The sequence below is a fragment of the Diospyros lotus genome, chromosome 2, assembly GCF_014633365.1.
Source record: "Diospyros lotus cultivar Yz01 chromosome 2, ASM1463336v1, whole genome shotgun sequence".
In the NCBI taxonomy this organism is placed as follows: domain Eukaryota; kingdom Viridiplantae; phylum Streptophyta; class Magnoliopsida; order Ericales; family Ebenaceae; genus Diospyros; species Diospyros lotus.
Window position 1 is genome coordinate 39,171,838 of NC_068339.1, and position 15,293 is coordinate 39,187,130.

Sequence of the window (15,293 nt, forward strand, 5' to 3'; positions counted from 1 at the left end):
GTGTTGGCATATTGCTGTGAACAAAAACAATGCAGCCAAACACTTGAGGAGTAAGGGAGTTTAGGACTCTATTATGATGAGGAAAAGTTTCAAGTAGTACATGTAAGGGAGTCCTAAACTTTAGAGTCTTTGAGGGAAGCCTATTAATGAGATACGCAGTTGTTAATACTGCTTCTCCCCAATAGGAATTTGGAATCGAATGGGTAAACATAAGGGCTCTTGCTGCCTTAAGAAGATGGCAATTCTTTCTCTCGGCTATTCCATTTTGTTGAGGGGTATATGGGCATGAGCTTTGGTGAATGATACCATGCTCGTTTAGGTATTTGTTGAAATCATTAGAGAAATATTTTCTTCCATTGTCGATTCTCAATATATGAATTTGGGTTTAAAAGACATTTTTGATCATGAGATGAAAATTCTGGAATACAAGACAAGCTTCTGATTTGTCTTTTATTAAGAAAACCCAACATATCCATGTATGGTCATCGATAAAAGTGATAAACCAACGAGTGTTAGTGAGATTTGAGGTTCTAGATAGTCCCCAAATATCACTATGAACAAGATGAAAAGGATTTGAAGGATTATAAGCATGATTAGGATGAGAGGTTCTGGTTTGTTTTGCAAGAATGCAATGTTCACAACTGAAATATTGAATCTTCTTGCTAGAAAACGAAGGATACAAACATCTAAGATAATCCAAACTTGGATGTCCCAAATGTTGATGCCATAACAATAAGTTTGAATTAGAAACCATAGACAAGGAAGAGGAAATAAATGACCTAAAAATAGAAGAATAATCTGCTCTTGATGTTTGATAAAGTCCCCCTCTCATCTCAGCACTGCCAATCTTCCTCCTCGAGGTTAGGTCCTAAAAAATACAACAATTTTTGAAAAAAGTCACCATGCAATCTTTATCTTGAGTTAACTTACTACCTGACAGTAAGTTGCATTGGAGATTTGGCACATAAAGTACCGATTTAAGGGATAATTCTCCAAGATTTACAGTTCCTTTTCCCTTTACACAAGATGTGGTACCATCATCCATATCAACATTAATCAATTTATCACAGGTTTCATAATCAGAAAGCAATTTTAGATCACCTGTCATATGATCAGAAGTACCTGTATTTATGATCTAGCAGTTTGTAGGGCATTTTTGAGACATTAGAGAGTATATTTCAGTACCTTTTCCTGCAAGAGACACTGTTGGATTAGGATTCTCTGGGATTTAAGTTTGAGTCACCTAGGTTTGGTTTAGCAAGCTTTGTAGAGCCTCCATCTGAGCAACAGTTAGACTGAAATTTGCTACACTCTCTTTTTCAGCTTTCATTGTATAGGCTGATTGTGCTTCTTTTCTTTGACTTTTTGGTTTTCATCTAGCCGGCTTTCCATGGATTTTCCAACATGTATCCTTAGTATGGTATGGCTGATTGTAGTATTCACACCATTATTTTTCTTTGGGGTTCTCTCCTTTAGTTGCAGCATATGGCTTTCCTCAGAAACTACTTAGGGCCGAGGCTGAAGAATATACCTCATTGTTAGACTGCCCTAAGCCCGAGAACATCACCTTCTTTCGGCTCTCTTCCCTTCTAACCTCTGCAAATACTTCTCTCATTGTTGGGAAAGGTTTTGTTTCCAACAATCTGCCTCTAACCTCATCTAGATCCGAGTTTAGACCATGTAGGAAGTCAAACACTCTCTCCTTCTCCACCATCTTCTCATATTTTGTACTATCAGCAGCACACTCCCATTTCATCTCATGAAATAAATCACTTTCTTGCCATAACTCGGTTAAGGTATTAAAATACTCAGTGACTGAGTTTGTACCTTACTCAGTTGTTCGTATGAGTGATCTAACCTGGAATGATTTAGCTGTATTCTCCAAATCAGAGTAGACTTCTTAGATTGCTTGCCAAATCGACTTCTTGGATTGCTTGCCAAGTCGTCTTGTAGAAGAGGTAAGTCCTTCCTATCTTTGGCTCCATTAAGTTCACTAACCAAGCCATAACCGTGGCATTCTCAGCTTCCCATATGCCATATGTTGCTGCCTCTGAATTCAGTTTAGGTGTAATACCAGTTAGATAGCCTTCTTCACCTTTCCCTCTAACAACTAACAGCACAGATTGTGACCATTCCCTATAGTTGGCCCCATTTAACTTGTGTTGTGTGATCTGGAGGGATTGGCTATCCATTGCTGCTGGAATAATGGATCCATGATGGTTGATCGGAGAGGTTGCAGAAGAGGTCTCACTGGACGAGACCTTTCCTGCCATTCTTCTGACTCAAGACTCCTTTAAGGAGTTGAAGACACGAATGAAAAAGAGTTCACAAACCGTGGCTCTGATACCATGAACAAATACCGTAGGAGAACTCAACTTTTTCTCCCTTACTCTTCCATTAGCTAGTGTTAAACTTATATACAAAAAATTCCTACAAAATCTCCTATAAAATCTCCTAGATATTCTCCTAATTTACAGCAGTGATAGTCTTTATCTAATGTACAATACAAACTTAAATTAAATAAGAATATTATCTTGAATAAAATCTGCATTATCTCAGATCTTCACCTTCTTGAACAAGAAGTCTTTTCCAACACATTGAAATGATCCTTACTGAAGCTCACAAAAAATCATAACATAATTGTCAACCCTCATCCTTCTGATGCAACAAAGCTGTGTATGAAATCAAGCAAATAATTGGTTTATCTAGGAGTAAACCATCCCACAAAACACTCAATCAGCCTCATAAATCCAGATGACTGAGCAAAGACACTGATATTTGGAGAAATTCAATTTGAAGCTGGCTTTTACCATAAGGCATATATGAAAAGTTTCATATACTTGCTACAAAATCTAAAAACTAGCTTCATGCTTTAAGCCTCTTACCAAGCTTCAAAACAACCAAGATCTACTGCATAATCAGATATTCATCTTATTTAACTATAGTTCTGTTCCCAATCAAAAAAATAGAAACAAATAAAAATTTTAAAACATGAGAAGTTATTCCAAATAATAACAGCTATGTATTACCTTCGACTTGAATGCCCTTATAGTTGATGATCCATCTAGTGTCTCTGTAAATGATGAATAAATAGGTGAACGGGATACACTATCTAGCCTCCGTAATTCACGCGATGTTGACCTGTAGTAGAACTGAATAATCTTTGATTAGCATACAACTAAAAATTCTAACATGTATTAATTACTTCATCATCGTGAAAACAGTTTAGTAGCTTAATTATCTATTTGATTACTATACTCTTTCTAGCAATCATCTCAACAAAAGGTCAAGGAACAATTTTTTTTTTCATTTCCACCAAAATGAAGGCAGGCATTTTTATTTCACAAGAAAAAGACAAGAACCTTTACTAGAAAAACCAAAAACGTCAATATTTGCAACTAACATTCCAAAACACCTCCAATATACTACAAAACATACCAGAATAATGACTTGTTTTGGTGATGGGAGGAATATTTAGTGCATTTTTATTTATCATTTTCATTACAAGAATATAGTTGATAACAAAAAAAAAAAAAAGTATCAATAAACATATTGGAAAGTCTGAGAAAATATAAAGTAGAGGATAGGAATAAAGGAGAAAAGAAATTGCTTATTAGAATCCTTACTGTTGCTACAACCTAGCTTTATTATGAACCCTATTCCACTATTAACCAAATAAAGCTTTTGGCTCCAAGTTTCTAGTATTCATTATCCTTCATTGAACTGTATTCATAATGTTGCTACAGAAAAATCAAATTGATTATGCTTCATCAGGGACCTCCCACACACTGTCTGATCGCAGCCTACCTACATCCAATCCCATGTCCCTACTATGAGAAACAGCAAGGGACTAACTCATTTTAGCCTATAAACATTCATTATTTCATTTTATTTCCGGTTATATCCAATTGGTTCTTAGAATGCTAAGTTTGATAGTAGTATTAGTATACAGTGAATAGTACAAGGGCATTTATATAAAAACGTGTATATTTCCATTCTTGTATTCTTTAACCTTCTTGATAGAAATCTAGAAATCTTTCCTATTAATTGTTTCTTTCCTAAAATACCTCTATTTTCTTTATTTTCTTCCTTGATTGAGTTGACTAATCCCTAATTATTTGGGCTTGGTTTCCTAAATCGGGATCCACACTAGTAATAAATACCTAGTGTATTGTACAGTAACACAATAAAATACAAAAAAGTATTCTTTTCCACATGGTATTAAAGCCACCATCCTTGGGCTTTCTCTCAATCAGCCTTCACTGATGAGAATCAGGCTTACAGCCGGTTTTTTCTTTCTCTGTGCCTTCTGCAACTTGCCAATAATTGGCCTTGCCTTCTGTGCCTTTGCCATTTTTTTCTGACCTGCCCAACACTTTTCTTCTCTATTCTTCCTGAACGGCCATAATCGACCTTCTATCAAAAAGGGTCAGTCATGGTATCAAAAGGGGACAAGGACGGCAGCGGCCTTGGGCAAGACCAAAAACCAGATTCAGTGAAAACGTCAAGCCGAGATGGGTTACGGTGTACTTATTGCAAGAAGCCACGACATACGACACAAAACTACTACAAACTCCATAGAAGGGCCCAAGTTCTCAATCAGACTAGGGGCTAATAGAAACCTCCAGCCAATCTAATGAATGGAGAAGGAACTCCTCAACAAAAGCCAAAATCAGCTGGCACAAAACCTTTGCAAAGGGAAGATCTTGATAAAATCAGGGCCTTTCTTGACTATTTCTCTAAATCTTCTAATGTGTGTTCATTAGCTCAATCAGGTGAGTGCCCATTCTCTAAAAACTCCAAAGTTTCTAATTATCGTGACTTGTAGGTTCTTGATTTAGGAGCAACTAATCATATGACACATGAGCCAACTTATTTTGACACCTACAAACCTTTCCCTGGTAACAGAAGAATCATTATTGCTGATGTGTCTTTTATTACTATAGCTAAACAAAGACACATAAGTCTAAGTTCTTGACTCACCCTAAAAGATGTTCTCTATGTTCCTAAGCTCTCTACCAACCTTCTCTCCATCCACCAACTCACCAAAAATTTAAATTGCAAAGTGATTTTTTCTGCCAGCCATCGTGTTTTTCAGGACCTAAGAACGGGGAGGATGATTGGATTTGATAGGGAATTAAACAAGATCGACTACCTTGAGGATTCAAGCAAGTCTAGTTGGGGTGATGCTCGGTTGGTACTCTCTAAAGCTCATGATGTTTCCTTCAATTCATCCAATCTTTCAAACTCATATGAAATTTTGCTTCAACATTTTAGGCTAGAACATCCTCCTTTCAGTTTACTGAAGAAAATGTTTCTTTTACTTTTCCAAAATGTAGAAGTCAATAATTTCTATTGTGATATTTTTGAACTTGCCAAACACCATCATGTTTGCTTTCCGTTGAACAATAAAAGAGCTTCTAAACCTTTCTTTTCAATCCATTAGTGATGTGTGGGGACCATCAAAAGTTGCAAGTCTTACAGGGGCTAGATCGTTTGTGTTATTTATTGATGATTGTACTTGAACTACGTGGTTGTATCTTATGAAAGAAAAATCAGAGGTTAGTTCGATCTTTGAGAATTTCCATAAAATGATAACTACTTAGTTTGAGTTATCAATCAAAAGGATTAGATCTGATAATGGAAGAGAATATTTTAATCAAAATCTTGTAAATTTTCTCAAAAAAGAATGAATTGTCCATGAATCCTCTTATGTTGATACACCCCAACAGAATGGGATAAGCTGAAAGGAAAAATAGACACATTCTAGATGTCACTTGAACCCTCCTATTCCACACTAATGTCCATATACACTTTTGGTTGTACCTATTATCCCTTGAGTTAGGTTTCATTGTAAGGGCCTTGTAATAAGTGATTATAGATCCTAGGCACCTAGCATCTCTAATCATTTTATGCCAATAATGACATCTGCACCTTTAATAGGGACTTAAAAAGAAACAAAGTGAAAATGTTACCCTATAGATGCAGGCTCACATTGATAATATTTTTTTGTTACAAGTTTAGGTGATTTCCATTACTAACATGACCTTGAAAGGCCTGCATTGCTCTTCATTCAACTCCAATTTCAATGCAATGACAAAAATTGTGGGTACTCCACTATCCACTAGCACTTGCACAATGTGAATAGTGTAGCAGTAGAGAATGGAGGGGAAAATTGAATTCTGTATTCAGCTTGTGTGTATCTAACTAAACTACATAAGTCTCGTATTTAGACTCACAACCTGCTATGTACAAAAATAACTACTCTTCAACACTCACCCTCAAGCTAGCTCATGCATGTCATATGTGCCAAGAATATGACTACCTTGTGGTCCTCAAAAGTGATTTAGTAAACAGATTAGCCAATTGATCATTAGACCCAACAAATGAAGTGCTAATCTCTCCAGGAAGCAGCTTGCTTCCTTTTCTTGAACAAATCGGAAAAAAATGAGAGAACAGTGATTTATTACCAAAAATGTGTTCTGATTCAGCAGAGTCAAGAGTCCATGGGCTAATGAAAAAAGTGAAAAATGCACGTAATAGGATTAACATTAGAGGAAGTAGGAGGAGATGCCTGACAACAGAAGCTACAGGAGATTATGCCTGTCCAACAGCCTGAAACTGACCAAGCTTTGCAAGCTCCTCATCCAAAATAGTATGACCAAACTTTGTAAAATCATAGTGCAAAATCAGATATAAAGTAGATAGGGACTCTAGATTTGAAGTTGACTGTGACACCAGATTGAAAAATTCACTTTCAAAACTCAGTTGTGAAGGCTCAGTTGTGAAATCAATTGCATAACCTAATGGTGATATCAAACTTGTTAAATCCTTCTCGAAACTGTGTAAATCTGTGCGTAACCCAATTTGAAGTGTGGAACTCCTGCGTGAAGTTCAACAATTCATTATCTGAATTAATTCAGTAAACCATGAACTCCAATTGGACAGCCTGAGTATGAAATCCAATTGCAAGCTTTAGCAAGCATGAACTCTAGACAGTCCGCCACATGCATTTGGGAGCTTGGGATTCTACGAGGTCATGGGTTTTAGCTGTCAATTAGCATGTAATTAGCAATAAATTAGCATGTGATTAGATGTAATTAGCTATCATTTAGGTCTTAATTTTAGCCTTAGTTATTGTACAACTAATTATAAATTTCAATAGAAGGAGGCCAGACCTCATACAATGTTCTACTCCTAAAAAGGGTTTTCTCTCTTTTCTATCTTGTTCAACATGGTATCAGAGCAAGGTTAACCAAACCCTAGTTCTAGCCGCCGCCATCGCTGACAACCTTCACCACTGCCAACATTGTTGCTGCCATTCGGGTTGCCAGTGATTGCCGCCGCTTATCGTGCTGTTCGACGAAACCGTTCATTGGAGAAGGCAAAGGTTGCTAGATTTGAAATTGTCAGCCTTTTGCCATCGGCATCTTCGGCCATCGGTTGCTCAAGCCACCGCCGCCATTGTGTCCGCCAGCCTCAAATCGGCCCAACTCCAGAGCCTTGCCGCCGTTAGAACCGTTCGCCACATGGGTTGTTCACTGGGGATGTTATCCACTGCCGGTCCCAAGCCCGGATAAAGGAGGAGGGTTGTGTTAGGTAGCCGACAACCAACGTAAAACTTAGTCGGATCCAAAACATGAACTCTAGACAAATTATGAAAAATCGTTTGGGCATGGGCGTAACCCTTCATAGCGACGCGCTACACTGCCCCCGTGTAGTGACAAGTGAGCTAGGGCCGCTGCATCGGCGCCCGGATGTAGTGATTAATGAGCAAGGGTTCTCGCATTTGCTTGGATGGATGTGGGTAAAGAAGCTAGTCCAAAACCAAAACCAAAACCAAAATCAAAATCAAAAACAAAATCAAATTCAAAGTCAAGGCCAAAAACAAAATCAAATCCAAAGTCAAGGCAAAAAACAAAATCATAGATTAAGGATTGGGTCATGGAACATAGGAATATTAACAGGCAAAGCTATGGAAGTGGTGGATGTGATGATTAGGAGAAAAATTAATATTATGTGCCTTCAAGAGACGAGATGGGTAGGGAAAAAAGCAAAAACTTTATCAGAAGCTGGATATAAAATATGGTACACAAGAACTGGTCGAGCAAAAAATGGAGTGGGGATTATTATGGATAAAAACTTAATAGATGAGATAGTGGATGTAAAGAGAATGGGGGATAGGATTATTATGGTGAAGATTAGTCTAGGAAGAATGACTATGAATATCTTTAGTACATATGCACCACAAGCGGGGTTAGGTGATGAGATAAAAGCAAAATTTTGGGAGGTCCTAGAGGGACTCATACAAATGATACCAAGAGGAGAGAAAGTGATTATAGGAGGTGACTTAAATGGGCACGTGGGTAGAGACGGAAATGGATATAGAGAGGTACACGGAGGGTATGGATTCGGGGAAATTAATAATTAGGGTAAATCTATCCTAGATTTTGCTATGGCATATGGGCTCATTATAACCAATACTAGGTTCAAAAAATGGGACGAACACTTAATCACATATAAAAATATCACCTCAAGCACCCAAATAGATTACTTCCTCATGAGACAAGAGGATCGGTTATGTTGTAGGAATTGTAAGGTGATACCGGGAGAGTGTTTGACTACTCAACATAGACTTCTAGTACTTGACGTCCAAGTAAGAAATTGGAAGAGAAAAAATCACATAAAACAAAATCCAAGAATCAGGTGGTGGAATTTAAAAGGGGAGAAACAACTAATCTTCAAAGAAAAATTAAGGGGTAGAAGGGAATGGAATGGAGAAAGACAGACAAATCAAATGTGGAAAGAAATGGCTAATGCTCTGAGAAGCACGGCAAAGGTAGTCCTTGGAGAGACAAATGGTAGAGCCCCTAACCTTAAGGAGTCTTGGTGGTGGAATGAAGAGGTTCAATTGAAAATTAAAAATAAGAAAACTTGCTATAAGGCGGTATATCAATGCAATAATGAAGAAAAAAATTATAAAGAAGCAAAAAAGGCAGCAAAAAGAGCTGTTAGTGAAGCAAGGTCAAAAGCATATGAGAATTTATATAAACGACTTGATACAAAAGATGGAGAAAGGGATACATATAAATTAGCTAAAGCAAGAGAAAGAAAAACACGGGATTTAAATTAAGTGAAATGCATAAAAGATGACAATCAAAATGTTTTAGTAAATGAGGGAGTGATTAAGGAGAGATGGAAGGAGTATTTCACAAAATTATTCAATGATGGTGGTGACACAAGAGTTAGGTTGGGACATCTTAGTAACTTCGAAGGGAATGTGAGCTACACATTCTATCGACGCATAAGTTCAAATGAAATAAGGCAAGCTTTAAAAAAGATGAGAAATCATAAGGCAGTGAGACCAGATAATATACCAATAGAAGCATGGAAATGCATGGGAGAAGAGGGCATCTCCTGGCTAACGCAACTATTTAACGCCATCCTTAAATAAAAAAAAATGCCAGATGAGTGGAGGAAGAGTACTTTGGTTCCTATATATAAGAACAAAAGAGATGTTCAAAACTGTGAAAATTATAGAGGAATTAAGTTAATGAGTCATACCATGAAACTCTGGGAGAGAGTAATAGAGCAGAGGCTCAAAAAGGAAACAAAGGTGTTAGAAAATCAGTTTGGTTTCATGCCTGGTAGGTCAACAATGGAAGCTATATATTTACTGAGGCGTCTAATGGAAAGGTATCAAGATCATCAGAAGGACCTACATATGGTGTTTATAGATCTAGAAAAGGCCTATGATAGGGTCCCTAGAGAAGTATTATGGAGGGTTTTAGAGAAGAAAGGAGTCAAAATAGCCTATATACAAGCCCTTAAGGACATGTATCATGGTGTAGAGACAAGGGTCAGAACATGCGGAGGGGATACTGAACCATTTACAACTACAATAGGACTGCATCAAGGTTCTGCACTAAGTCCATACTTATTTGCCCTAGTAATGGATGAACTCACTAAAGATATTCAGACAGATGTGCCATGGTGTATGCTATTTGCAGACGACATAGTGTTGGTGGATGAAACAAAAGAAGGAGTGAACACTAAGCTTGAGTTGTGGAGAAACAATTTAGAATAAAAGGGATTTAAATTAAGTAGAAAGAAAACAGAATATATGAAATGCAAATTTAGTAAAAATGCAAGAGTGGATGATGTTATAATAAAATTAGAAGACCAAATCTTACAAAGAAAAGACCATTTTCGATATTTGGGACCAGTGATTCAAAAAGATGGAGAAATCCACGAGGATGTCGCACATAGAATTAAGGCAGGTTGGCTAAAATGGAGAAATGCATCGGGGGTGTTATGTGATGGTAAAATCTCATTAAAATTGAAAGAAAAATTTTATAGGACAGCTATAAGACCAGTCTTGCTGTATGGCTCAGAATGTTGGGCAGTCAAATACCAGCATGAGCAAAAGACGAGTGTAGCAGAGATGAGGATGTTAAGATAGATGTGTGGACATACAAGAAAGGATAAAATTAGAAATGAAGTTATTCGTAATAAGGTAGGAGTAGTGCCAATCGAGGAGAAGATGAGAGAGACTAGATTAAGATGGTTTGGTCATGTGAGAAGAAGACTAAGAGACGCTCCTGTGAGGAGAGTTGATGAAATGGAACAATTAGTCACAAAAAGAGGTAGAGGTAGACCCAAGAAGACTTTAGGAGAGACATTAAAATTTGATATGAAATATATGGATCTAAATGAGGATATGACAAAAGACAGAAATACATGGAAGTCTAGAATTCATATAGCCGACCCCACATAGTGGGATAAAGGCTGGATATGTTGTTGTTGTTGTTTTCTCCAGTGTTCCGATCGCAATGCCGGCACCACTATTAGACTTGTCTCTCTTTGTCCATCTTGATCCCGATGGTTTTGTCGTTGGAGCTCTAACGAGCCTCTGCTAGTCCATTGTTGTGCCTTTTTTTGCACTCCAGTAACCCTCTGACATCTCATTTAGCCCTATTTTGCCTTAGATTTGTTTTTTAGAGCTGCCTTCCATCCAAAATATGGAGATTCCAGCATCTTCAATCACTTTCGGGTCTAAATCTGCAGGTTTTTCTTTGCCTTTTTCTTCCTCACCTGTCATTACTTTTGAAAAACTAGTTGGAAGTACCAATTACATGTCTTGGGCTACCTCTGTTGAGTTATTGTTCATGGGTTAAGGAATTGAAGATCACTTGAATAAGAAAGCCGATGAAATTCTCGATGCTGAGAGAGCAACGTGGAAGAAGACCGATGCTCTTCTCTGTAATATGTTATGGCAGACCATTGATCCAAAATTATGTGTCATTTACAAGGCATACAAGACTTGTGTTTAGGTATGGAAAAATGCCAAATCTCTTTACACCAATGATATCCAACGTTTCTATTTGTTTCCACTATTGTTCATTTGAAGCAATAGGATATGGATATGTCTAAATTTCTTGGCCGCCTAGAATCTTTGAAGGAAGAGTTCAACTCTTTGTTACCAGTTAGTAATACTGTAGAAGAACAATTGCAGCAGCGAGATAAGTTCTTTATGGGTCTGGGATTGACTACCATTTAATCTGACCTTGCTCTGGTCCGGGATCAAATATTATCCAGTCCCACTGTTTCGACACTAAAAGATGCCTTTGCTAGACTTCTTTGGGTTTCTTCCTCGTTTTCAGTCATTGATGGCTCTCAGGTTGATTTCTCTGTCTTAGTGTCACAAACTTTTGGTAGAGGAGAGCAAGGGAACAACTGAGGCGGTAACTCACAATGAGGTAACCACCCTAAATGCAATTACTGTCATAAGTGGGCCCATCTTCGAGAACAGTGCCACAAACTGCATGGTCAACCGCCATGCGCTGCTAATGTGGCTTAGTCTGTTGCTGCCAGTTTCCCAACAAAATCTTATGAGAATCATTCCTCTCCGTCTCTTGTTTTGATTGGAAGTGATTATGAGGACTTCCTTTAGTATCAGGCTTCTAAACAGGTTGTGTCATCATCCACTACTTCTGTGGTGCACATTGGTAATTCTATTAATTGTGTTACTCGGTCTACCACTCCTGAACCTCTGATCGGCTCTCCTTCTGATCGTCGGACAACCTCTGGATATTGTGTTCTTGTGGGAGGAAATATGATTTCTTGGAAAAGTAAGAAACATAATGTAGTAGCTAGATCCAGTGCAAAGGTAGAGTATCGGGCTATGGCTAATGCAACTTGTGAGCTCATCTGGCTTAAGCAACTCCTGGAGGAACTCAAGTTTTGTGAAGTGTCCCCTATCAAGTTTGTTTGTGATAATCAGGCTGCTTTGCACATTGCTTCCAATCCAGTGTTCCATGAGCGGACTAAGCATATTGAAATCGACTGTCACTTTATTAGAGAAAAGCTAGTTGAAGGTGTTATTGTTACAGAGTTTGTTAACTCCAGTGATCAACTTGCCGATGTCTTCACTAAGTCTCTAAACGGTCCTTGGATAGAATATATCTGTAACAAGCTTGGTGCATATGATATCTATACTCCAGCTTGAGGAGGAGTATTAGAATTATTAGTATAATTAGATATATTGCATATTGTTGTTAGTGTTTTTATTTATTTATTTATTTGTTATAACTATGTGTAATTAGGCTAAGTCCATAGGCTAAGCCCGTAGCTTATTAGACCCGTTGTGCCTATTATAAATAACACACTAAAAGACTAATCTCTGAGGTTTTTCTCTCATAATTGTTTTCTCACAGAGTAAAGTGAAAAACTGAATTCTGCATTCAGCACTTGTGTGTATATAACCAAACTATCTAAGTCTCTTATTGATATATACAACCTACTGTCAGGTCCTCAGATTTGACAGGAAAATTCTCTGCTAATTGGGAGAATTTAGGGCAGAATTTAGGAGGAAATTATAGAGAAAAGAAGAGGAGAAAGGACAGAAGCTGTCAAGAGAGAATAGCAGGAGTGAGAGAGAAAATTAGGAGAGAAGGACAGAGAAATCTTGGAAAATATACTTTGTTACTCCATTCCGTTGGATTAGTTTTTAAACTAATCCAAACTAATCCAACAGGCAGTTAATTTGGTGCCAATGAGGCTGCCATTTCTGCCAATTCAAATGTACAAATAGCTTGCTATAGTACAACTTCTATAACTACCAAGCATACAAGTATTAAGTTCCTGACAATTTTTCCCTTAAAATTTCTTCTCCTCAAGAAAGGGATAGTAGATGAGCAGCTTGAGGGAACTGAATGAGCAAATCCGAAAAATAACTAGCTGTGACCTCCTGCAACCAGTCAGGAACAATGGTGTAATGGTAGCATTAGTCGCTTCTTTAAAATGTAGGGACAAAGCATCAGCAGCCTTATTCTCCTTTCCCCTTCTATATTGAATAGTATAATCGAGGCCCAACAACTTAGTCATCCCCTACTTTTGTATAATCTAGGCCAACTAGAGTTTGAATCATTGGATTCTTAGGTTTGAGGTCTTGGCATTGGCATTGCCTTCAGGCCTCTGTGCAACAGTCTAGTACTCTGGTCATTATTGTTTCTAATCCATTTCTGGAATAACTCCAGATTCAAACAGTTCCTTGGATATTAGGTAATGAACAATATTTTATGCCTTAGTACTGGTCCTACCAGCTAGATAATGTTAGAAACTACATTTGACATAATTCTGTTGCACTACAATATTTGAAAACTTGCTTTGATTCAGGTAACATAGGTGCTAATGGCCATGACATTATATTCTTTTTACTCCCTTGAATTTAGATATCTAAGCCTTGTACTAGCAGTTTGCAAGAAACTTATGGTATCAGAGCATACTTGTCATTAGAAATTTTATTGAGTTTCCATATCAAGATCTTTCTGTTTATACAAATAAGTGATGCTTACATTGTTACTTTCAATTTGTTTTGGATCCATGGTGCAGCTCAAATTTGATGTGTCGAGCATTTTAGGAGTTATAACATAGATGTCTCTCTCCTTGTAACCTAACATGTCATATTTCTCTCTTTCATTTCACCTTCATTTTGATAGACACAGTGCCTGGATGAATCCCTACCTATGACGAGGTATCTCAAAAGTTGAAAGACAACCACAACAAAGAAAAGAGCTTTAATTTTTCAACTTAAGTCCCAAGTTGGAGATGTCATCTATTCAAGCTGTTCCCAGTTTAAAACAATATATGACACTATCCTGAACTTTCTCCATTTCTCAAGCTATTTTCATTAAAATCAAATACTTCACAACAAGACGGTTTTTGAACTAAAATATAAAATCAAATAATTGAAACTAACATAAGAGTTAACAAGTACCTGTAATTTACTGTAGATATACCAAAATGGAAGTAAAAGAAGCAAAAACATGACCTGCACGCATATAATAAAATCATAACTAAATCTTGGAGCTTCTAAAAAGGAACAGTCATAGAAGGCAAATTACTTGGTACCTGTACATAAGACAAAACAACAACAATCCCCAAAAGGCCAACAAAATTAGCTAGGAGAATGTTGAGAATGAATGGAAGAGCATCATCAATGGTATAAAGATCTGAAGACAACCTACAAAATATAATCCTTATGAAGAATGAAAAATTTGAACTTAAAGTACTATCTTGAATGCATAACACTACCTGTTAAGAATTCTTCCACTTGGTGTCTGATTGAAGAAGTCAATAGGTGCATCTATAAGATTCTTTAGCAGTTTATCATGCACCTGAATAGCAGCACGTAGACCTCCGAATGCAAATGAGAATGCCCTTGTTACTGTTAGCAAGGAATTGACAAGACAGAAGATGCAGAGTACAGCCTGTGCCATGAGTTTCAAGGTCAATCAAAACAGGTATATGCTCCTCAACCCTACTTCCCACCATTGCTTTCTGTATTTGATGATATATGACATTTGAAACATTTCTAAAAAATTACATTATTGCCCAAACATGACCACTCAATCAGCCACAAGATTGTCATTGTTAGAATATTTTGAATTTCCTGTATTTTTCTAAATATCTATATTAGCTTATTAGTTTTATTCTACTTTTATTTTATTTGGTACATTAAGTTATTATACTTTGTGGTACAAGTCCTGTAATGCATCTAGATCCATGTATATATATTGGCATGATAAATGAATAAGCAGTAACATTTTGCTTGACATGGTATTAGAGCTCCAATCCTAGGGGTCTCTATGTTTGCTGGTTTTTCTCCGCTGGTTGGTTATAGCCGTCACCAGAGTCCCACTTCCTATGGTTACAAGTCATGCTGGTTTTTGTCGTTGGCCAGTCTGTCATTGCTAGCGTCAATTCTTGTTCCAGTCGGTCAGTGTGCCATC

General features: G+C 37.3%; 1 protein-coding gene across 7 annotated transcripts in view; it reads right to left on the reverse strand.

Annotated features, from left to right (window-relative positions):
- The window catches only part of LOC127794987 (ABC transporter C family member 13), a 186,050-nt gene that overhangs the window by 23,480 nt on the left and 147,277 nt on the right, over window positions 1–15,293 (reverse strand). For 5 of the 7 annotated variants that reach the window (XM_052326358.1, XM_052326354.1, XM_052326355.1 and 2 more), the window contains 4 exons: window positions 14,596–14,771; window positions 14,413–14,524; window positions 14,279–14,332; window positions 3,030–3,152 (listed from right to left, as the gene is read on the reverse strand). In XM_052326358.1, the coding sequence (XP_052182318.1) occupies window positions 3,030–3,152; window positions 14,279–14,332; window positions 14,413–14,524; window positions 14,596–14,771 (465 nt within the window). The remainder of the gene's footprint in view (window positions 1–3,029; window positions 3,153–14,278; window positions 14,333–14,412; window positions 14,525–14,595; window positions 14,772–15,293) is intronic. The other 2 variants (XM_052326356.1, XM_052326357.1) reach the window with 2 other exon arrangements.